Source organism: Canis lupus, chromosome 8 (genome assembly GCF_048164855.1).
Source record: "Canis lupus baileyi chromosome 8, mCanLup2.hap1, whole genome shotgun sequence".
NCBI lineage: Eukaryota > Metazoa > Chordata > Mammalia > Carnivora > Canidae > Canis > Canis lupus.
The window spans coordinates 38,665,149-38,688,909 of record NC_132845.1 but is presented as its reverse complement, the minus strand read 5'-3'; the positions used below and the strand labels follow the sequence as shown (position 1 = coordinate 38,688,909).

Here is a 23,761-nt window from a genome sequence, read left to right as displayed (position 1 = left end):
CGGAGCCACCTGGCCTCCAGCGCAACACCATTAGCCCCAGGCTGGGCGCCCCAGGGCGTGAGACCTGCCCTGTGTGTCCCCGCGGGTGGGCGGAGGTGGGAGGGGGTTGCGGGGGGGAGGGGGAGAGCAGAGCTGAGGGGTCAGGCCAGCCCCCTGGATGGAGTGGGATGGGGCTCTGCTTCCAGCGGCTTCTGCCTCCCTGCCCAGACCACGGGTCCCCCCACCACGAGGGCTCAGGAAGGGCAGAGGCGGCCAGGGGTCTGAGGAAGGCCTGTTTATTCGGAGGGCGCGCATGCGCTATGGCTTACAGGGCAGACAGCGGTGTCCGTGGGGTCAGGGCCAGGAAGAGAGAATGGGTGCGGTCCCCTGGGGGCAGGCTCTCCCACACCACACTCCCCCTGCCTGGGGACTAGAGGCCCGTCCAGAGGCCTCCGTCTTCAGGCAACCCAGGGCCTCCATCCTCGGCCCCTCCAGCCCAGGCCCTGCGGCCCAGACCACCAGTTCAGCAGGGATGTGGGGGCCTGCAAGGGGCCCCTCTACAGCAGGGAGGAGGCCGAGGGGCAGCTCCTCCAGCCACAGCGGGCCTCCCCCGGAGCCCCCACAAACCACAGCCTGGCCCCACTGTTTCTGTCCCTGGAAGTGCCCGGGGCTCCCACCTGGGACGGCTGCTGCTGAGGGGTGGGGAGGAAATGGTTTGCAGAGAAAGGTTTGTTTTATTGCAATTACTTAGAGAGGCGTCCTACGGGGGTGGAGGTGGAGGCGGGGGCGGGACTCTGGTATTAAGTGGAAACATGTGTGGAATTGGAGCTCTTTTTTTTTTTTTTTTTCTTTTTCTTGTTTTTGGAAGAAAAGCAAAAACACAAATTCCTTTAAGTCAGCAGCCTGGGCAGAGCGGCAAGGGCCGAGCCCACAGTCACCACTGCCTCTCCCTGTCCCTCTCTAGCCTCGGGGCCCCCTCTCCCCCATCCAGCACCCTGCAGGTGGGGGGTGCAGGACGGGGCTCACGGGGGCGCACGCTGGCTCCTGGTGGTGCTGGGACCAGCACGGCGTCCGGGGGTGAGGAGGTCCCCTCTGGCCCACCGAGGCGTGGGGACCTGCGGGCTGGGCCCGGGGCCGAGCGGGGGAGGCCGGGTCACCGGCAAACAGGCAGGGAGGGGCTCAGAAGTTGCTGAAGATCTCGCGCTTCCGGTTCCAGTCCATCTGTGGCGCCCGCTTGTTGACCCGGGTGGCTCTCGCCTTCTCCTTGGCTTCGGCCGCCGTGGGGCTCAGGTGGAGGCCGCTCTCCTGAAAGGGGTCACGCTTCCAGGTGTTGCTGTCCTGGGGGCAGGCAGAGTGGGCAGGCGGCCAGTGTGAGCCTGGGAGGCAGCTCTCCGCAGAGGCCGGCTGGTGGGGCTGGGGCAGCAGGCCCGGGGCTTCCTGGAGGCGGTGACCCCACTGCCCAGGCTGCCAGCCACACCAACACCCACCCCGGCCTCTTTCCACCCTCCCCCATGTGTGGGCACTGCAGTGAGGCGGGCGGGCACTCGCTACCTCAGTGTCCTTGTCTAAGCCAGGCAGATCACTTCGGGACGAACACGCTGAGCCACCGTTCAGCTAGGAAAGCAAGGACACGGTGTGGCTGCAGGGCCCGTGCCCGGGAGCCGCCAGTGCCCACGCAGACGCTCGTGCACACACATCAGAGCCGCATTCATTCTTCTGTCTGGCAGTAGGCACCGAGCCTGGGCAGGAGCCGCGGGTGCTGCCAAGGGCGGGGAGCCTGCCCCCCGCCTGCTCACTACGGAATCACCCCCATGAGCATCACTTGGGGTGAAGCCGGGACCGCCTCCCGAGGAGTGACGCAGCATGACTGCAGCTCACCCGCCAGCAGCCTCGTGGGGCGGGGGCGGGGCTGACCCAGGCAGGACCCGGAGTGGCTGGCAGGATTGGGTCTCGCTATCACACCCACACAGGGAGATCTTGAGGTGGGGGCACGGGCAGGTCTGGGGATCCCTAGAGGGGCCCCAACAGGCTCCTGAGTCCACCCTGTCCATTCCCACCCTCTCACCTGGGCAGGGCTGGTCCCATTGGTGACTGGTGATAGCAGTGGACCTGTGGGGACAGCGTGTCGGTGGCTGGCCAACCCCCCATGCCACCCCGTCCCCAGCCCCAGGCAGCAGCCCACCTTCCACGTGCTCCTCAGTAGGTGTGACCCGTAGCCGCTTGAAGTGCTCATCCGTTTCGGGGTCCACCACCAGCAGCCGGGCCTCGTCCTCCTGCGCCTTGATGCTGGCGACCACCTCTGCGTGGCGCAGCCCCTCCACATTCTGCCCATTCACCTGCCAGCAGCAGCGTGAGGTCAACCTGGCCCGAGGTCAGGCCCCCGCAGGCCCCTCGAGCCACCCAGCCAGGCGTGGCATCAAATATTCATCAATGTTGTCACCAGCCGTGGCAGGAAGAGGAATGCCAGCTCAAGTTCCCAGCATCTCTCCCCAGCAAGGACCTTGCTGCCCAGACACACCCGGGGCACACAAGCCAGACACACACATGGAGGGACACGGGCCAGACACACATCGGGGCACACGAGCCCAGAAACACACCCCAGGGGCACACGGGCCAGACACACACATGGAGGGACACGGGCCCAGACACACACCCGGGGGCACACGAGCCCAGACACACACCCCAGGGCACATAGGCCAGACACACACATGGAGCGACACGGGCCAGACACACACCCCAGGGGCACACGGGCCAGACACACACATGGAGGGACACAGGCCCAGACACACACCTGGGGCACACGAACCAGACACACCCGGGGGCACACGAGCCAGACACACACATGGAGGGACACGGGCCCAGACACACACCTGGGGCACACGGGCCAGACACACACCCGGGGCACACGGGCCAGACACACACCCCAGGGGCACACAAGCCAGATACACACATGGAGGGACACGGGCCCAGACACACACCTGGGGCACACGAGCCAGACACACACATGGAGGGACACGGGCCCAGACACACACATGGAGGGACACAGACCCAGACACACACCCGGGGCACACGGACCAGACACACTCAGGGGCACACGGGCCAGACACACACACTCAGGGGCACACGGGCCAGACACACACCCCAGGGCACATGGGCCAGACACACACCCTGGGGGCACACAAGCCAGACACACACATGGAGGGACATGGCCCAGACACACACCCGGGGCGACACGGGTCCAGACACACACCTCAGGGCACAAAGGCCAGACACACACCCCAGGGGCACACAAGCCAGATACACACATGGAGGGACACAGACCCAGACACACACCCCATGGGCACACGAGCCAGACACACACATGGAGGGACACGGGCCCAGACACACACACCTCTCATGGGGCCCCCAGCACCCCAAAGCCTCCACAACAGGTACCTCGATGAGTCTGTCCTGGGCGCGGAGGCCAGAGTGAGCGGCAGGCGAGCCTGGGTCCACGGAGCGGATGTACTGTCCCGGCCGGGACTTGTCACTGTGCAGGTTGAACCCGTAACCTTGGGGGCCCTTTCTCAGGTGGCAGAGCCGAGGGCGTAGCTCCCTGGGGGGCCCACCGACATCCTGCAGGCGCATGAGACCAGGCTCAGCACTGATCTCCAGCCCCCAAGCCTCCCCCACCCCGCCCCCCATCTGCAGCTGCAGTGGACGCAAGCTGGAGGGAACCCTAATTCCAGGCTCTACATTCCCCCGCCAGGCAGCCCCAGCTCACAGGACAAACGCTGTACCCGTGCCTGGGTGGACCCCCTTAGGCCGCCTGTGCCCAAGCTCCAGCTGCAGGTTCTGGAGCAAAGCCTCACTCTCCAAACCCAAAACCAACTTGAGGTGGGACTAGGGGCTTGACAGGGGTGCTGACAGGATCCGCTCAAGGGCAGCGCTGAGCACAGGCCGGGGTCCTAGGGGCAGCCAGGCGTCCTGGGCCCGCTGGCCCTGCGGGGGCACCCCTCGCCACCTCCCTCCTCCGAGTGTGAGGCTGACGTTTGTTTTTTCTCCCAGTGGCCTCCATAGGGCTGGTGGCAGCAGGCTGTGTTTGCTTTCACATTCCAGAGCAAGCTGGAGCCACCCCCACCCGCACAGGGCCCAGCGGCGGGGTGCACAGGCTGGAGCCGGGCCGGAGCCCAGCGAGGAGGCCACGGGTATGCCCTGCCTCCACCCTCCCTGCCAGAGCACAGAGGTCCCCGACGCCCCGAGCGTCCCCCCATCCACAGGCCAGGGCCTCGCCTCACTTTACCTCCAGCATCCTGCAGCAGGGCTCTGGGGCAGGGGCCGGCGGGCAGGGGCCAGGCCCCGGGCCCCCTCCCAGCCGCAGCCCGGGTAGTGAGCAGAGCGCCCAGCAGCCGCGGAGCGGGTGCTCAGTTACACGGGGCGGTGGCTGGAGGCGGGCGGCGGCGGCTCGGATTGCCCGGGCTGCTGGGGATGTGGGGGCGCGTGCAGGTGAGCGTGTGCGGCGTGGGGGTGCTCCTGAAGCCCTCCCTCCCCCGGTCCACCTCGCCCTCGCCCTCGCCCTCGCCCTCAGGGAAAGTCTCCGGCACCTGCCCCTCAGCTCCTCAGCTCGGGCCACCCCCTGGCCGCTCCCAGCCGCCCCCCCAAGCTCCGTCCACACCCCCAATCTGACCACGAGGGCCCTGGCCTGCTAGCCGGCCGGGCCGGGGACCCAAGCACATCTTTTCTTGCAGGGCCTCCCACTGTCCAGAATGCCCCTCCTCTGGGGTCCCTTCCCTGACCCCCGAAGCCACGCAGACACGCCCTTGGGATCCCTGCCACAGGCCCCCACCCAGCCCCGTAAGCCCAGGAACTCAGGGGACAGGGCTCCTGCCCCTCAGTGTCCCAGGGGTTCGGCAACATGGGCTGAACGGATGGGTGTGAGACCCCCAAAGTTCTCCCCCCACCCCATAGAGACTCATCCCCTCTCCCTGACACTCCTGGGGGCCCAGGCTTGGGGGCCCACTCCCCGCCCTGATGTGCCTCTCGGATACAGGCTGCCAGAGCAGGGATCGGCAGACAAGCCCCGGTTGGCAGAGGTGCGTGGGCACAGACACAAGACTCCAAACGTATGCTCACAAACACGCTACACGGCAACACGCGGAGACACACGCGTTGGAGAGGACAGCACCCTGGCGCTGAGCTGTCCAGACTCTTCTCACGCCCTCCACAATGACCTCTTAGGCGGGTCTCTCAAGGCCCCCAAACAGGAAGCAGGACTGTGGGAGTATCCGGGGAGGCCGTGAGGCCAGGCTGAAGTCACATCCGGGTTTGGGACCATCCTGGCCATCCCCCTGCCTCAACCCAGTCCGGCCGCGGCTCAGCACAGCGGCCAGGAGGCTTCTCTGCTGAAAATTCCTCTCCTGCTGATCAGCACCCAAGGACCACCGTCCCTAGCACCAGATGCTCACCTCGAGAAGCTAAGACACACGGGGGGGGGGGGGGGGCAGGCAGCGTGGAGAGGCCCAGAGCAGCAGTGGGTCAGGAGGGGGCGCACACAGGCCCAGCGCATTGCTCACATTCCTCGCTCCCTGCTCTGGCTCGGAGCACTTCCTGCCGCCTCCCAGCCAGGCCTTCGGGCTCCCACGGGCTCCCAGCCGGGCAGCCCAGAGCTGGACAAGCCCCGGTCTCACAGCTGAGCCCTTGACCAGACAAAGAAGCTGGCATGGGGGTACCCAGGGAGCCGGGCTGTGCCCCCCCAGATGGTGACTCACCAGCCCTGGCAGAGAAAGGCCCCCATTGTTGCTCAGGGTCCAGCCTGCTTTCAACAGGGTCACTGGGGTGTCCCAAATCCCATCTCCTGACCCTGGGGACATGGGCTAAGCCAGCAACTGGGGTCCTCATTGCCCACACTGCCCCCACCCAGCCTGACCTGCACAAGTGCCCAGGATGGTCTCTGTGGAGGGGCTCCTGGGGCCGGGGCCGGCGTTGTGGCATCCCCAGAGCGGGCCATGGGACACACGAAAGAAGTGGCAGGCAAGGAGCGTCCAGCTGGAGTGGCCTGAAGTCTCCAGCCAGCCCTGGCCACCACCCCATTTATCTACCTCCCACTGTGGCCCTGGCTCCCCAGGGATGGGTGGGGACGGGGGGGCTGAGTCACTTTGGGGAGCAGGGTGGTGGCTGAGTCCCCCTCCCCTGCTCAGGCCCCGGCTAGGCACCCCCTACTGGCTAGGTTTCAGTCCCAAGAAAGGAAGGAAGGAAGCTGCTGGAAGGCCCTGCCCTGCTCCCAGGACCCGGGGCTGGGGAGACAGAGAGGCGAGGGAGGGGCACGAGAGGGGACCCTGGTGCCAGAACACAAGACAGTCCTGCTGGGGCTCCCAGAGCCCTCGGGCAGCTACAGGCCCGTATTCCAGGTGGTCACCCCTGCAGGACTCTCACCCACTCCCTCATCAGGCCCCACGGGCCTCTAGGACGGGGGTGGGGGCCCAGGGTCTGGCACCACATCGCAGCCCTGGCGTGGCAAGCTGCCCCGTCTGCTTAGGGGCTGTCCCCTACCGTCACTGTCAGGACCAGCTGCATTGCAGCTGCAGCCTCTCCAGCCTGGTCTGGCCTGGGGCTGAGTCACCACTGATGAGGACCCTATAGCACCTCCATGGGAGGGGCCAGCTGGCATATCAGGGTTGTCCCCAGCCCCACCTCCCACATCCCAGCTGGGACAGAGGAGAATAAGCCCAGAGGACACAAGGGCCCTGACTCCCGGCTTGGCCCTTACTTCCCACGGGGCCCTGCATCCCACACCGAAGCAAACCCCGTGCCCCCCACCTAGTGGTCCTGCCCCTGCAGCTCTGCTAGAGCATGGCCCCCCTGCAGGCACCACCCTCATAGGCACCCGACGGCCAGTCCGGCCAGTCCCTTCTGTGGAGCTCGGCTGAGGCCTGGCTCTTCCTTCTGACCCTCTGAGCCCAGCCAATGGGACACGGGGTCCCCAGCCAGGAGGGAGGGGGTAGATCCCGTCCCCTGGGCCTCCCCAGACCTTCTGGAGTCCCTGTCCCCAGGTCAGCCCCTACCACAGAGCCCCTGCCAGTCGGGCCCCACTTTGTTCCTCTAAAAATACGCCCAGAGGAAGCCCCCTCCTAAGGCTTCCTGCTGCTCCCAGAGCCTGAAATAGCAGAGGGGGAAGGTCCCACCCCAGGACAAGGTGCCTGAGCACCCCACCCTCCAGATAAGCCCCGAGGGCGGATTTTTCCACAGGAAGGTGAACTCAGCGTTTGTGTCTAAATCAATGGACAAAAAGCCTAGGGGGGAAGGGCACTTCCTCCACGAGCTAAGACGCCTGCGAAGGACCAGGGCTCTACGCCGCAGGACCCCGAGCGCCTCAGCCCAGCACCACCTTGGAGCCACACAGCTGACCCGATGCTCCTCACTCGGGCCCTGGCCACCCCAAGGGGCTTTCGGGCCCAGAGAACGCATCCTGAGAGTTCATGCCCAGGCCAGCGCCCAGGATGCCATCCCACCTGAAATACCACCTGCCCCCAGGGCAGTCCCCAGACGCGCGCACTCCCAGGCTTCAGCTCTCACGCGGGCACTGGCGTTGGGCCAGTGGTTCTGAGGGGGATCGGGGAAACCCCTGGGATGGAATCCTTCAGAGAGGCTTCAAGAGGACCGAACAACCAGGCGCCCGGGGGGCTTGGTTGAGTGCCCGACTCTCGGTTTCAACTCAGGTCACGATCTCGTGGGTAGTGAGACCGAGCCCCACACCAAGCCTCCCCACAACGAACCCCAAGTCAGGCTCCACGCCCAGAGGGGAGTCTGCTTGGGGACTGTCTCCCTCTGCCCCTCCCAGTGCTCGGGCACGTTCTCTCTCTCTCTCTAATAAAATAAGTAAATCTTTAAAAAAAGAGGGTGCAGAACAAGCTCTTCCTGTTGGCCTCCCCCAAGTAGGAAGTCCTGCTACCCAGAAGTGGGTAGAGTAGCGCACACACACATACACACACGCACACATTTATTCCAGCTCTCTGGCCTGGGGTGGATGCAGGAAGGGAGAAGTACCCCAAGCTGAGGACCCAGCTGAGTGTCCCAGCCACCCCCCACCACGCGCTGCGCACAGCGAGGGACCAGCCCTATCTCCAAAGGACAAGCAGGCTCCTCAGACAGACCGACACCTGCCCCTGCACAATCCGTCCCGGGAGGTCCCAGCAGACCCCTCCCACTTCCCTCAGCCCCGGTTGGCCTCCTCCAGTCGGCCTCGGCCTCGTCCGAGTGCCTTCTCCTAGGCCGAGCGCCCTCTCCTAGGCTGAGCACCCTCTCCTAGGTCCAGCAGCTCTCACGGGCTTTCTGGGGAGAAGGGAGGGGGATGGGGCCAGGACCAGAGCCGGGCTGCCCTGAGTCCACCTGGCTTAGAACACCAGCTGAGGGCCGAAAGAGTGGCCCCAAGTAGCCAAGAGGGTAGTCGCCAGAGGCCCTGTGAGGCAGAAGAGATGGAGACAGAGACTTCTGGAGGTGACCAGAGCAGGAGACTGCCTGTCCCCAAGAGGCGGGCACGGAGGTTCTGGGAGAAGCCAGGGTGTCCCTCTGCGCAGCCTGCCGTACCTTCTGGCCCGCCTCGGAGCTGAGGTTGCTTGCACGTGCCCAGTCCGGCTTCGGCTCCCAGGGGTCATGGGTGGGCGGAAGCCCTCGCTGGGCCATCTCCTCTGTGCAGGTCAGCTGCCGCCGGCGGAGCTCCTCGTCCGTCTCTTTGTCCACCACCAGCAGCCGAGTCTGTCCTTCCACAGCCTTGATTCTCTGCACCACCTGGGCCGGGCAGGTGGGGAAGGAGGCAGGTCAGCCGTCAGCACTCGGGGCAGCACATGGACAGTGGCACTGCCCAGGCCTGGCCCAGGATCGCGGACAGGCGGTTGGCCTACCAGGGGTGGGCGGCTGGACCGAGAGGCCCGCGGGCCCCGCCCCCCACCCCCAGGGCTGCGGCCGCTCCCTCCCTCTTCACCCAGGGCTCCTGACACAGGGCGGCAAGGGCTACAGGGTCACTGCAGGGACTGGCCTCAGTCCAGGGTCTTGTCCGGGAGAGGCCGGGAGGCTGGGGGAGGCAGCTGGTCTGGAAGATGGTGTGCGGCCAAGCCTCGGGTTCTCAGTGTGTGAGCGTGTGAGCGTGTGTGCACATGTGCATGTGCGTGCATGTGCGTGCGTGTGCGCACGGCTGTGTGTGCTGCGTGCAGCCATCTGTGTCGGGGTCTGTGTCTCAGTCTGGGTGAGGGAGCGAGGGGTCTCTCTAGGTCCCAGTCTGGGTGTGGCTGCGCTCCCTGCCGTTCTTCTCCGTCATCAAGTGTGGATGTCTAAACCCCTGCCTCCGGGTCTCCCGTTTGCCTCTAGACCACGAACACCTGTGCCTGGTTCCTGTGGCGTGGCACCTGCTCAGGCACCACACGCGACCTGGTGAGCAGGGTCCAGACTGGCAGGGGGAGGCCACCTGTGGGACAAGTGTGGCCTTGGGGTCATCTGCCTGTCTGTGCCGGGTCTGTGAAGTCTCTAGAGCACGTGGGTGACCATGGAGCACGCATGTCAGGGTGCACCCTGCAGGGAGGAGCAGCCGTGCCCACTGGGCATTGGGGTAGGAAGGACAAGACCCCCGCCCCCACCACGTCTTGGGGGAGGGTGGAGAGGGCCCCCATCAGCCGCTCGGCAGAAGCTGTCAACAGATAGGAGAGTGAGAACCAGGCTGTCCTCCCGGTGGCCCTCCCCTGCCCCCCCCCGCTTGGTGAGAGCCAAGGAGGACCCTAGCTCCCTGCTGCTTCCTGGCTGTGGGACCCAGGCTAGACACCTGATATCTGAAAGTATCAGTTTCCTCATCTGTAAAATGGGAGCTGGAACTCCTGGACTAGGAGGCAAAGGTGCCAGCACCCACCTCCTCCCTCCTGAGACAGTGGGGCTCTGTGTGTTAAACCAGCACCTGGGGTCCTGGGAGAAACAGGTGCTCCCGGGGTAAGGGTGGCTGTGACCATTAAACTAAGGCCAGGTGCCACTCTGCCAGCCCCTCCCTGTGGTCAGTCAGGTCAACACCTCTGGCCCACACCCCACCCTCCTTCAGCAAACAGCTTTTTCCAATTGACACTTTAGGTGGAAGACGGAAAGAAGGCAGACAGATGGATAGACAGGGGCCGCAGGGGTGGAAGCAGGAGGGCAGCTGCCGGTCCGGCCAAGAACCAGTTTACGGGTCTCTAGGTCCCAGGGCTGGCCACGCAGACAGGCCACAGGCTCACGGGGGCTGGGGAGGACACAGAGATCCCTGAGCAGAAGGGGTGGGGGGAGGCTGGATTCAAGCCACTGGGAGATAGTCCCCAGGGAGCAGAACCTGCAGCGCAAACCCCGCCCTCCCTCTGCAAGGGGCAGGGGACCGTGGCAGTGGCCCCTGCAGGGCCAGGCAGCCTCCAAGGGGAGCAATGTGCTGCCCCCAGCAGCGACTCTGAGACACCCAGCCAGCGTCAGCCAGGACACACATTAGCACATAGGCCTGCCAACACACATTGGTGACTACACGTAGGCAGGCATGCACACACACACACACACACCCAGGCATGCAGACCTGTATATTCACACACACACACACACACACACACACAGAGTCCGGCATACATACAGAGCCTCGCTCACATGCACCCATCCCCGCATGCAGATCTGTCCACACACGTGCACACACCCAGGGGCGTGGACCTGTATATTCACACGCACAGTCCAGCCCCTGCACACATGAGCACGCACACGCATTCCCTGACACGGGCACCTACAGGTGTGCCCTTACCGTGACGCCCCTCAGGGACACCCCGGCAGATGCGTGCAGCCGAAGGGGACCCCCAGGGGGACTTTACACACCCGTACCCAGCTGGGGACACAAGCACGTGTGTACGCACACGGGAAAGCACCCAGGGCCGCCAAGGCACGGAGACGCCGCCCCCCCCTCCGCCCCCCGCCAAGGCGCCTGCCGCCTCCGCTCCGCGCACACGAGGCCTGGGCAGGACTGAGTGCCAGGGCCCAGCCAGGAGCCGCAGTGCGGGCCCTCCCGCCGGGCTGCCCTGCGCTGCGGAGCCAGCCGCCCGGGTGGGGGCGACGGAGGAGACCGGGCCGCCGACCCCGCGCAGCCCCCGCCGGCCCCCGAGGAGCCCCGCGCCCCCGCCGCGCGCCGAGGCCCGCGCGCAGGGGCCGCCCCGGGAGGGCACCCACCTGGTGGTGCGTCTCGCCCTCCACGTTGACGCCGTTGACCTCGACCAGCCGGTCCCCCGCGCGCAGCGCAGCCGCCTCGGCCGGCGAGCCGGGCTCCACGCGCCGGATGAACTGGCCGCGGCGGCCCTTCTCGCCGTGCAGGTGGAAGCCGTAGCCGTGCTCCCCGCGCACCAGGCGGCACAGGCGCGGCCGCAGCGGCTCCGCGGCTGCCATGGCGCCGGCGGCCCCCCGGCCCACCGCGGACCGGCCACGGCGCCCACGCCCGCGGGGCAGGCACGGGGCGCGGGGGGCGGCACGGAGGACCTGGCGGCGCCCTCGGCGGCTCCCGCTCGGCTCCCGTCGCCTCGGGCTCGGGCTCGGGCTCGGCTGCGGCGCCGCCTCCGCGCCGCCCCTTCCCCGCCTCCTCCGCGGGGCCGCCCCCGCCCCGAGGCCCGGCGTGCCTGGCCCTGCCCTCCGGGGCGCCCCGCCAAGCCCGGGGACTGGGGGGGGGGGGGGGGGCGGGGCCCAGGGACCCCTCTGCCCCGCCCTGCTCCGGGCAGCCTCCCCGCGCCGCCGCCTTTGCCTCCTAGTCCACCAACATGTATTGAGCACCTACTGTGTGCGGTCGCGAGGCGGGCTCTCGCAGGGGCCGGAGGGAAGGAAAAAATGTCACAGCTCTGCCCAGCACCCTTGGGAACACGCCCTCCCCCCACCACGCTGTCCCCCTATCTGGATCCCTCCTGCACTCAGAGCGGCCCTTGGCCCCACACAGTCCCAAGATGGTCCACGAGGCAAAAAGGGGAGTTTGGGAGTTACAAGGTAGCACCCCCATATTCTAGGGGACTCCGCGGCTCTCCCCGGGAGACCTATGGTGCCTATCTGTGCCCGGGTTTATTAAACACAACCCCCTCCCCCACGCACACCTCTCTGTGCCAGGGCCCCTCACCTGTGCCCCTGCTCATCCCAGAGATGAAATGTACCCTGGACTTTGGCCTCTGCCCTCTGGCTTGTGATCAATGCTCACAGAAGCTGTTCCCATGAGCTGAGGTGGGGGTGGCGGTGATCCCCCTCTGCCCCTCCCTCCATCCTTCTCCTCCCCTAGCATCTAGCCATGCTCAGCGTGAGTTCCCCTTCCCCCAACCCGACAAGAATGGCAGGAGAAAATCTGGTTAAACTCCGTTGTGCCTCTGAGTACACTTTCTCTAGAACATCCCTAGAGTGCTCAGGCCATTTTGCAAATCAAGAAACTGAGCTCTAGGGAGATCCCTGGGTGGCTCCGGGTTGAGCGCCTGCCTTCAGCTCAGGGCGTGATCCTGGAGACCCAGGAATAAATAAAATCTTAAAAAAAAAAAAAAAAAAAAAGAAAAAAAGAAAGCAAGAAACTGAGCTCTAGAGAGTCAAGGTTCCCCAGTTCCTCATAGGCACCTCTGTGAGATTCCAAGTCCACACTTTATTTACCATGGGGCTCTTTCTCAGCCTCAGATACAGGAAGACAGCTGACCTGTGGTCTCCCCCTCAGCCTGACCAGCCCCATGGGGGCAGAAGCAGGCTCAGCTCAGGTCCCTTCCTTGCTGCTCCTTCTCCCCTCTCCAGTGCCCTCAGTCTGGGCGCCCAGCCCCCGCCGAAGCACTGGGCTCTCCTCCGGGCAGCCTCCTGGGCCGCAGCCCCTTGGGTGTCCACACCCTGGCTGCTGCCCCTAAAAGCCACTTAAGCCAAGGCTGTATGGCTGCTTCCCCACCCCCACTTTTACGTTCGTGGCTGAGGCTGCCATAGGCTCCTGCCTAGCTGGCCGCCTCCGTCTGTCTGTTTGCCTGTCCAGAGGCTGCCTGTCTGGCCTGTGACTGCCTTTCTGGACCCAAGCTGGTGCTGCTGATCCTGGAAGCTGTGAGGATGGGTGTGGCAGTGAGGTCTAACATATACCCCACATGGGGCTTCCAGGTTACCCCATAGCAACCAAGACCAGCCAGGCCCTGCCAGGATGAGGGAGTCCAGGGAGGTAGTTGATGGGAGACCCGCAGGCTGGGAATAGAGAAGCTAGGAACCCCCTGCCCAGGAGCCCCCCAGGCTGGGGGTAGAGAAGCTAGGAGACCCTGGTCCTCCAGGTCAGGAGCCTTGGAGATTCCACCCTCCTCCTCTATAGGACAGGCACTCCCAAGATCAGCCTCAGCCAGTCTGTGAAGACCGATGGGAGCAGAACACGGCTGGAGGGAGGGGTAACCGGGGGCATGTGGTCATAAAGGGGCCAGGAACACGGCATCAGAGCACAGCAAAGGATGCCCCAAAGTGAAAAAGGAGCTGAAGAAGTACCATAGAAGGTAACAGAGTAACACAGGCAGCCTGAGACAGTGAGAAGGGGGGTAGGCGACAGCCACAGAATCAGGCAGCTGGGAGAAGAGCAAGTACATTCCCAAGGGAGAGCGGGAATGGGTGAGAGGGAACTGGGTCAGTGTGGACGAGCAGAGGCCGGGGAAGCTAACCCAGCGGGTCTCCTGTGCAAACTCCCAGGCCCTTCCTGCAGCCTCAGGCTGAGATCCGAGTGAGAGGCAGAGAAACAGGCAGAGGGAACAGCATGGACCAGGGCCCAAAAGAGCAGACGGGAAGGTGCTCAGGGGCTGTAAGTCGTTTGGGGCGGCAGGGCAAAGGGCCCCGAGGAGGTGATCAGCGAGGCCAGGTGGCAGGTGACCCCCACCCCCAACCCACCCCCTATGACCTAGCCCGGTTCCTGCCACCTTGTGACACAGGGGAAGTAGACCTTTCCAGGCTTCCCTCTCCTAGGCTGTCAGAGGGTCCACCTGCGGTGGGAGGCCCGGTGCTCCCTTGGCGGGAGGGGCCCTTCCTCTGAGCTGGGACCCCACCGAGCTGCAGCGCCCCGGCCATGGGCGGAGCCTGGCCTAGGCGAGGACTCCGGGTGCAGCAGCGGGGCGGAGGCCTGCTCTCCGGCCCCGGGAAGGGTTGGGGCCCGTCTGTGGGGTGGAGCCATGAGCTCGACACCCGGGTAATGGCCCGGAGCTTCCCGGGCCGGCGCCGCCTCCCTAATGGGCATTAATGGCCCCACGGGATGACGGGGTCTCGCTTATGGCCTCCTCCATCAGACTACACCAGGCCTCTCCTCAGAGCCCGAAAGTGGGGCAGGCAGGACCAGCGCGACGGAAACACAGCACGACGCCAGGAGCCAACAGGCAGAGAGAAGCGGAGCGCCGCGGACCACCGAGGGAGGCGGTGCAGGAACCCGCCTGCCCGCGCCGGCCCCGCCCGCGCCGGCCCCGCCCGCGCCGGCCCCGCCCGCTCCAGGCCGCGGGCGCCGAGGGGCGTGCAGCCCCAGAGAGCAGCCGCGCGGCGCCGCCTGCCGGTTCTCAGTGGAATTGCTTCGTCCGGGGGCTGGCCCAGACCCCGCGGCTCTGACTCGGGTGGGGACTGGGGTGAGGCCGGCGCCCTAGGGCTGCCTGCACTGCAGGGGCACAGGGGTTCCGTCAAGCTGGTAGGCAGAGAAGCCGAGCCTCTGCCAAGTCCCTTGTCGTCCCTGCTCTTTCCTTGGACCTGGCACCCACCTCCCTGGACTGGGGTATCACCAGGCCACGTGAAATCTAGCGCTTAGCACCAAGTGCTCCAGTGCTGACCAAACATATGCCGACCACTTAGCACCCGGCGCTGGAAATATCACTCAAATCCTTGGAAACGGGGATTGGTATGCTTTGGTAAGGGCAGGCCCAGAGCTGGCATGGCCCCGAGGAGGGCATTTCACATGGCCTGGAGTCCTGGGTGGACCATGGGGCTGTTCTGGAATCTGCCCAGAGTTCCTGCAGTCTGTGTGGGGAAGGGCAAGGAGCAATGAGGCTGGGGGGCAGGGCAGCCCTGTGGCCCACCCCAGAGCATGGATTTTGTGCCATTCGTGGTGGAGAGTCCTTGAGGTGTTGTGCACTGGAAGTGAGGCCGGGGCACCCATGATTTGAAAGGCCAAGTTTGGCGGGAAGCAGAAACAGGAATGGACTTGGAATGCAGAGAATGGAATGAGTAACCTGTGGCCACCTGTTCCCTCAGTGCAGAGCCTGGAATCAGAGTCAGTAAATCCAGGGGTCAGTCCATAAGTATTGGGAGGGCAGAGCAAAAAAGAGCGCCCACATTAGGGGAGAACATAGGGAGAAGGATGCCCCCAGGAGTCGAGCAGGAATTGCTAGTAAGTAGAAATGGGGCTTCTTCCAGAGGCCAAGAAGAACGTGGGGGCTGGTTCCATGTGGGTATCTGGAAGCTAGCCAGCTCAACAGGCCCGGGGCCACCCCTCCTCCAGTCCTTGCTGGGTGCCCTCATGGGAAGACCTTGCCACATGGCCAAGGGAGGGCCCCAAGGAGTCAGAGCCCATGCTGAAGAGGGTCAACCAGGAAGCAGAAGGGTGGAGGGGCCCAGACTCTGTAAGGGGGCCACGTGGAGGGAGGTGCTTATTCACCCCCAGCAGAGCATATTTACATGGGGGGGGGGCGGTGGAGCCAATAACAAAAAATGCAGAGGTGTTGGGAAGTGGAAGGTTCTCTGAGGAGGCACAGAGCCCTTGCTCCCTAGGAGGAGAGCATGACTTTGAAGAAGGCGGCTTGGGATTCTCACTTCCTCTCCAGAAGCCATAGGCTGAGGGAAACAGGGATGCAAAGGAGATGGGGTTTGAAATGAATCCTGGGAGATGGGGGAAAGAGTGGGTGGGCTGCTGGGTCTTAAGGTCCCCAGCATGGTGAGGGGGCTTTGGCTCAGCTGGTAGGGCATGAGTGCCTGCCTTCTTTCTGGTGGGTGGCAGTGGGACTCAGGGTCTGACTCGCGCCGACCTCGGGTGAGACCTCTCCTGTCCTGTGATCCCCTGGGCCCTGGTCTGATGACCCTGCCCCCACACAGGAGGGGCAACATTGGCGGAGAAGGAGGAAGGGGACCTGCGCCCCAGCAGTGTCTCACTCTCTGTCCCCACCTTCGGCCACCCCACAAGCTCTTACAGATGGAGATGATTAGGAGGGGGCATCCCCTTGGCGGGGAGAAGGTCCTGGTGCTTGCCAGCACCTGAGTGCAGCTGCTTGCCCCCTGAAGCTAGGTGCCAAGTGCACGTCGGAGCTGAAGGGCGGCACACACGCGAGTGCATGAATCAGGCAGCTTTTATTGACCAGCCAGCCAGGCGGGAGCTGAGAGCCTAGGAGGAAGAGACTCCGCCTGGGTCAGAGCAGGGGCGGCGCCAGCAGGGGCTGTGCTCAGGATGGCTCTGGGGAGCGGCGGGGGCCCGCGAAGGCAGTTGGCTCCGCAGACCATGGCTGAGCAGGAGGCACCCCGAAGGCTCTAGAAAGAACAGAGCAGAACCTTAGGGAGAAGGCTGCGCGCCCTCCCCTACACCCCCCACCCCCGCCCTCAGGCTGGAAGGGTGGAAGGCTCCAGGAAAGCCCTCTGGGCAGGGAGTGGGAGACAGCGAGGTCGTGGGGGGCAGCCCTCTCCGCACGCGCCCACCGCAGCCGGCCGCCCCCTTCCGCGCCGCGTACCTGGCCTGCTTCTCCGGGCTCCGCCGACGGGCGCCCCGCAGCGGCTCCAGTCCGGGCGCGGGCTCGGCGGCGCGCGGGCTCCGGGGCGCACGGGCCTGGAGCGCAGCGTGGGAGAGCCGGCGTCCAGTCTCCAGCAGCTCCGGAAGCCCAGAGGGAAGCAGGAGGGCGCCGCGGGGCCCGGGCGCCGCCGACCCGGCGTCCCCGGCTGACGGCCCGCGGAGGGACGCGCCCAGGCCCGGGGTGTAGGGACCCGGGAAGCCCCCGGGGGGGGCGGCGGGGCGCAGCGCTCGGCGCCACAGGTAGGGCGAGCGGCGCAGCCCCACGAGCAAGCCCGCGGCGCGGCCCACGGTGGGGTAGCGGGGACTCGCCACGTGCTTGTACCAGGCGCCCGCGGGCAGCGCCAGCAGCAGCAGCAGCAGCAACCCCTGCCCGAGCGCCCGCCGGCCCGCAGGGCCCCGCGGCCCCGTGCCCCGCGCCAGGGTGCTCGGCTGCCAGCCGCCCGCGGGGCAGGCGGGGACCAAGTCGCGGGGTGCGCTGCGGGACTGCGGCGTCGGGCCGCCAGGGAGCCACTATAACAGTCGCGGGCTCCGCCCCTGCTCGCCCCCGCGGTACCCGCTGAGCTCCCCAAAGGTAGGAGGAGGGATGGGGGGAGAAGAGCGGCCCAGGCCCCTGGGGCAGAGGGTGGGTTAGCCGAGCATCTTCTCTCAGTGGGTGGGCCTTCGCTGCGCCTGGGGCGCCCCTGCTTCTCCCCCCCCCCCACCCCGCCCCCGCAGGCCGCCCTGCATCCTCCCCGCCCCGCAAGAAGAACTGTCAGGACACGGGCAGGGGGGGTGGGGGGGAAGACACATGGACAAGGGGATGCCCCCTTTGCCAGAGCTCTTGCAGGTTGGGCTCCAGCAGAAGAAAGACTGGGAGGCTAGAGGAGCCCTAGTGGGGTCAGAAGAGCTGTATCATTCGAGGAGCCTCTGTATCTCTCTCCTGAGGGCTGCCTCCTGTGCCCCGACGCCTTCCTATCCTCTCGCGACCCAGCTGGTGGGAGCCCACCAAGCCACTTCCGAGCTGCAGCGGGATGCTTACAGCCACAGGCTGGGCCACATGAGCCCTCCCTGAGGTCGTTGGTGATTCCCCATCGCTTCCAGAATAAAAAGGAAGCCCCTCTTCTGACGCCAGCCCTGGCCTGGGCAGGGTAAGGCCCTGTGGTCCTCCAGCCTGCTCTCTGGTTGTGATTCCCCCCCCCCCCCACTTTCTGCCCTCACTCAATGACGTGTGATGCTGCCCACGTCTGTGTTTCTGTGCCCGGGAAGTCCTTCCTTCCCAACCCAGCCAGCTCACTACTCACCATTCAGGGTCTGCCTATGTGGCCCTCGGCCCTCCGTCTGAATAGCCCTCCCGAGGATTCCTCTGTGGCTGGATGGGTTTAACCACCTATCCAGAGGGCAGAGCCTGACCCCATTCTTGCCTGAGCACCAGCCCGGGAAGGATGCAACCCTCCCAACAATCAGACCTCACCCCACCCCCAGCAACCACACCACTGATGAAACACTTTCTAGATCCCGGATGCCAGGGATCCTGAAATGTCTCATTATGACCTCCAAACAACGCCATGAGGTGCCATGCCGATTTTTTTCAAGAATTTATTTTTAAAAAGATTTTATTTATTTACTCATGAGAGACATAGAGAGTCAGAGGCACAGGCAGAGGAAGAAGCAGATTCCCTGGGAAGCCCGATGTGGGACTGGATCCCCGGATTTTGGGATCATGACCTGAGCTGAAGGCAGATGCTCAACCGCTGAACCACCCAGGCATCCTTCAAGATTTTATTTTTTAAAGTAATCTCTATACCCAACATGGGGCTCGAACTCACAACTCTGAGATCAAGAGTCGGAGAGTAAAGCACAAGGAAAGCTGACTTGCCCAGATCACCTGCTGGGTCAGCAGTGGGGTGAGTGAGGTCTGACTAGACACCTCCCCCAAGCGTGACAGCACCAGTTAGGGACCTAACTGCAGTTCCCCATGGAAACTGCCCCTCACCCTCTGCCTGTCTCTCTAGTAAAAGGGAAGGTGTGATTCTGGGAGTCAAGGGGCCGCCAAGAGGCTGGGCGGGCGAGGAGGGGCCCAACTTGGTTGCAAGGAGCCCGGGGGTGGGGTGGGGGGGCAGTTAGAAGCAGCCGCAGCCCTGCCTACAAAGGGCCTGTGGCAGAGCAGAGGGGTGAGCCCTGAGCCCAGCGCCCTGTGCTTGGGGTGGGAATGGGGGGAGGGTGTGCGCCTTAACCTCTCCCTCTGCATTTCTTCACTTGCAAACCGGGAGTGCTGAGAGCCCCTCCTCGGCTTACTGTGAGCACTAATGCAGGTGTGGGGCTTGGCCCCGGGGCTCTGGCTCTTGCTGTTACTGTTCCAGGGGCGGACCAGCCTCCGAAGCTGTCGGTAAAAACGCTCTGAGGGAGGGGTGACCGCGCGGGGACCGGTGGAGAGGGAGCTGCGGGGGTGCACCTGGAGGACCACAGGGAACCCAGAGCCGTGTGCGAAGCAGCCTCTCTGGGGGCCCCTTGGCCTGGAGAGCCGCCTGGAGTGCACAGTGGGCGGGCAGCGCGGCACGACGCAGGCCACCAGGGTCCCCTGACGCTGCACATCCTTGGAGCTAAGAGTACTTGTGTCCCCTCACCCCCACCCAGCTCACTGGGGGAGGGCCTAGGCGTCCTCTGGAGGCGGCCCAGTAGGACCACTTGTGGCTCGTGGGCAATGGGGTCTGAGATGGTGGGAACGCCAGGTAGAGCAAGGTACCAGCCCGATGAATCTCCCAATCCCGGTGGTAAAGTCCCCTGCGCGATGCTGCCTCCGAATCTGAAGTTTAAATACCCGTCCCGCTAGTTTATAGCCCAGAAGCCCAGCGAGGGGCACGAAAGAGGGCCCCCACTGAGACGGAGCTGATGGAGCGGGGCTCCTGCCAGGTGACAGTGTGCAGAAAGCCTGTGGGGACAGAGCCCGCGGCTGGGTTGGCATAGTAAAGCAGACACTAGTCCTGGGAACTCCTGATTTGGGGTACAGAGGACAGCTTCTGTCCCCTGCCCAGCTCTGAGCCCAGGGCCCAGTGACAAAGGCTCCCCATCCTCCCCCACACAGGGATCTGGACCTGAAGTTCCACAGTGGGAGGGGGTGATGGGCCCCTGAAAGCTGACTCATTTCCGGGACTCAGCTCTTCCTTCATCAGGCAACACCCTCCTAGAAACCGGGGACCATGGCTTGGTGCTGTCTGCATGCTGCCTTTCTCCGCACCACACAAGCTGCCTGCTGGCCAGGACCACGCAGGGCCTCAACCCCGGGCTCGGGGCCTGGCCCCACAAGCACTCCATCCTAAAGATGCAGCGATTGAGCAAATCTGTTTTGTTTCTTTTTTTAAGTTATTAATTTCTATCAAGGTAATTTACATTATTGGGATCCCTGGGTGGCTCAGTGGTTGAGTGCCTGCCTTTGGCCCAGGGTGTGATCCTGGAGACCCGGGATCAAGTCCCACATCGGGCTCCCTGCATGGAGCCTGCTTCTCCTTCTCCCTGTGTCTCTCATGAATAAATAAATACAATTAAAAAAAAAAAGATAGGGGGGATCCCTGGGTGGCGCAGCGGTTTGGCGCCTGCCTTTGGCCCAGGGCGCGATCCTGGAGACCCGGGATCGAATCCCACGTTGGGCTCCCGGTGCATGGAGCCTGCTTCTCCCTCTGCCTGTGTCTCTGCGCCTCTCTCTCTCTCTCTCTGTGACTATCATAAATAAAAAATAAATAAATAAATAAATAAATAAAAAGATAGTTTACATTATGAATATAACGCTAGTATAAGGGAGAAAACAAACCTGTCCCTGAACCACCCTCTCACATCCCAGTCCTGCTCTGCAGAGGCAATGACTTCCGGCTCCCTCAGCTTCTAGTAGTTAGCCCCTATTTAAAAACCATAAAAAATAATAATAAAAAATAAAAATAAATAAAAACCATAAACTTGGGGACACCCGGGTGGCTCAGTGGTTTAGTGCCTGCCTTCGGCCCAGGGCGTGATCCTGGGGACCTGGGATTGAGTCCCACATCGGGCTCCCTGCACGGAGTCTGCTTCTCCCTCTGCCTGTGTCTCTGCCCCTCTTTCTCTGTGTCTCTCATGAACAAATAAAATCTTAAAAAAAAAAAAAAAAAGTGCTCTGGTTCCGTATGCATACAGCACGCGCCCACAATCCAGGTGAAGATAGCCAAGATTTCGGCTCCCAGGGAGCTCTGTCTGCCCCCTCCTAGCCACACCAGCACCTCCCAAGACATCCTGGGACCTGCGCGCACCTACTCGGCGTGGTAAGGTGGGGGGAGGACAGAAGTTGCAGAGGAAATGAGGGACACTCCTCAGCGGACCTTAACAGATGAGACGGGGCAGCCTGGGTGGCTCAGCGGTTTAGCGCCGCTTTCAGCCCAGGGCGTGATCCTGGAGACCCGGGATCGAGTTGCACGTCAGGCTCCCTGCATGGGGCCTGCTTCTCCCTCTGCCTCTGCATGTCCCCTCCGCCTCCCCCCCCCACCCCCGTCAGGAATTAAAAAACAAGAAAAATATGATGAGACGGTCCTGAATCCTGCAGGTGGGGCCCAGCGTCATCGCGTGGGTTGTGAGGAGGGGTGACGCCCCCGCCCGCAGCCTGGGAGGAGCCGCCTCTGGAGGGGAGGAGATGGATTCTCACCGAAGGAGTGCACCCTACCTGCACTTTGCTTTTATCCCATGGACACCCCTTTTTCTGGACTTCTGAACTCCCTAAATGAAAGATAATACATCTGTGTTGTTTCAAGCCTCAGAGCTTGTGATTTTTTTAACCGTGGCAATGGGAAAGCAATGATCCAGTAGACGCCAGTAAGGCTGCGACCACCACAAGTGTCTCTTTTTGGGGTAAAACCACCCCCGCTTGAGAACCACGGGCGCTCAGATTACAAACCGATTTGTTCTGATTTGTTTTAGGCAGCACCAGAAGGCTTCCTACAAATTTAGATGGAGCTTTGGTCCTCTCACACCCTCTCCATCCTTCTGCTAGGATTTTGTCACAACTTTCGGTTAAGTCACTAGCCGGCGTGTTAGCACGCCAAGTAATGCACTAGGATTACATTTCCGTTCTCACCGATTGCTTTTTTCTCTTTGCTTGTTTTGCTATACACTTATTTTGCTCTTTTCCCCCAAAGGCTCCGATAGGCCAAGCTCCTCGCAAGGACTTTTCCTAAAACTCAAGCATGCGAGGACGCCCCGACCAGGTTTACTCCGGAGGCATCCTGCTCCCCTCATCCTTGCCTCCTCCACCTGGGCGTCACCCCACACTCTGCTTTGGCGTTCCTCCCATCTTCTGGATGCCAGTCACCTTCCAGCTAGGATTCCCTGACGTTTTAGAAACACGAACCCTTCGGTAGTTTCGTGTGAATGGGGGCGTGGGAGCTAATCTGTCCCGCTTAGGTCAGGGTCTGTACGCCTAAAGGAGATTTTTCTGGGCATAGAATTTGTGGATGGATGGCCTACTCTCTCAGAAATGGGAGGGAATTTCTGGCTTCCAGCGTCCCAGGAGTAAAGTCCTATGGTCAATCCCCCTTCCAGGATCTCTCCCTTCCTCCCCCCTCCTCCCTACAGCTCTGGTTCCTCGGTAAACCAGGATGACGTCACCTGCTGAGGGCCTTTCCCCCTCGGTTGGGGCCTGTGTGGAGACGCGTCCTCCGGTTACAGCCGCACTGCCTTATTAGTTCTTGGATAATCTGTACCTCTGACATCCCTGTTAATTAGATGTCGCACCTTCTAGATTCAGAGTTCCAGCTTCTTCATTTCCTGTGTTTTGCTGGCTGGGAGATTTCTCCAACAGTATCTTCTCCATTTGCTCTCGCATTTTTACCTGTTTTTAATTCCTAAGAACCCTTTTTTGTTCTGATTGTCTCGTGCTTAATATTGTTCAAGGCATCCTAGTCTTATTTCACAGAAGCAGCATCTTCTCTGGAAATATCAAGTACAGCTTGCTTTTTTTTCAAGCAGGCTCCACACCCAACGTGGGGCTGGCACTCATACGCTCTGCCCAATGAGCCAGTCAGGCACCCCAAGCACACTTCTCTCTAAAGCCTCCTTTTGCTCTCTGGGTCTCAGCTTGGTCCATCTTTCACACTGCAGGCTTTCCTCATGAACCTGGAGGGCCTTGGCCTCTGTCCCTATGTAGGAGTGAGACCTGGATGCTCTTCCTGTGGGGGCGTGGCTGTGCCAAGTGGTTGCCAAAGCCATTCCTCCTTCACTGCAGGCATGACTTTTCCTTCTGTAATGGGGTGGGCAGTGAGGCCTTCTCTGGAGTTGGCCAGCTTCTCCAGTGGGAAGTGTAGGGGGTGGACCGGACACAGGAGTCAGGGCAGGGAGGAGGTTCCAGGGCCCTGGGTTCTGTGCACTGACTCACGAGCACTCTGGAGTTCAGTTCCCTGCCTCAGTTCATCCTCAGGGAAGCTTCTCATCAGCTCCCCGCCCCCACCCCCCCAAGGTCTTAAGGATACTTTGTAAAACAAGTGACTCATCTTCCTGTCTATCCTCTTTCACTAGCTGCTTCCTCCCTTCCTGTTCTCCTTGCCCTTGTGGACAGGCCATCTTTTACTCCCTTGCTGTTACTTAGTGGGGTTCTGTGACACCAAGAGGGCATATGAACGTGGCCAGTCCACCAGATTTACTTGGTGTGACAATTCCCGTTTTGCAATTGAGTAAGCCAAGGGCCAGTGAGCCAACCAAAGTTCCCCAGCAGTGAGTGGCTGAACTGGGGCTTCAAGCCCAATTCTGATTCTTTTTTTTTTTTTTTTAATTTTTATTTATTTATGATAGTCACAGAGAGAGAGAGAGAGAGAGGCAGAGACACAGGCAGCGGGAGAAGCAGGCTCCATGCACCGGGAGCCCGACGTGGGATTCGATCCCGGGTCTCCAGGATCGCGCCCTGGGCCAAAGGCAGGCGCTAAACCGCTGCGCCACCCAGGGATCCCCCAATTCTGTCTGATTCTAAAGTCCAGGGTCACTCCCCAACAACACAGATTTTTTTCTAGAAGGCTTAAGATTGGACTTGCCTCCTTTGATGGCAGAAGGGAGGTCTGGCGTGTGCCTGGTCCC

At 62.9% G+C, this 23,761-nt stretch overlaps 2 protein-coding genes and 1 long non-coding RNA gene across 7 annotated transcripts; 1 reads left to right on the top strand and 2 right to left on the bottom strand.

Moving 5' to 3' along the window:
- Positions 1–259: 259 nt before the first annotated feature.
- NHERF2 (NHERF family PDZ scaffold protein 2) lies at positions 260–11,478 on the bottom strand. Of its 5 annotated transcripts, none has more exons than XM_072835306.1 (7): positions 11,164–11,478; positions 8,542–8,742; positions 3,415–3,594; positions 2,162–2,315; positions 2,045–2,088; positions 1,531–1,593; positions 260–1,317 (listed from the first exon to the last, which is right to left on the bottom strand). In XM_072835306.1, exons 1-7 carry the CDS (start codon positions 11,374–11,376, stop codon positions 1,159–1,161), a joined length of 1,014 nt encoding a protein of 337 aa, XP_072691407.1. In that variant the 5' UTR covers positions 11,377–11,478; the 3' UTR covers positions 260–1,158. The 5 variants fall into 5 exon arrangements, with proteins under 5 accessions (XP_072691407.1, XP_072691406.1, XP_072691408.1 ...); XM_072835305.1 differs by having other exon boundaries at positions 1,528–1,593; positions 11,164–11,391; XM_072835307.1 differs by lacking the exon at positions 1,531–1,593 and having other exon boundaries at positions 11,164–11,391.
- Positions 11,479–13,318: 1,840 nt separating this feature from the next.
- On the top strand, positions 13,319–14,788 carry LOC140638272 (uncharacterized). Its single transcript, XR_012035387.1, has 3 exons — positions 13,319–13,457; positions 13,648–13,756; positions 14,235–14,788. It is a non-coding gene; the product is annotated as an uncharacterized lncRNA (long non-coding RNA).
- A 1,305-nt stretch (positions 14,789–16,093) lies between these two features.
- NPW (neuropeptide W) lies at positions 16,094–18,258 on the bottom strand. Its single transcript, XM_072837680.1, has 3 exons — positions 18,241–18,258; positions 16,644–17,185; positions 16,094–16,446 (listed from the first exon to the last, which is right to left on the bottom strand). Exons 1-3 carry the CDS (start codon positions 18,256–18,258, stop codon positions 16,362–16,364), a joined length of 645 nt encoding a protein of 214 aa, XP_072693781.1. The 3' UTR covers positions 16,094–16,361.
- Positions 18,259–23,761: the final 5,503 nt, after the last annotated feature.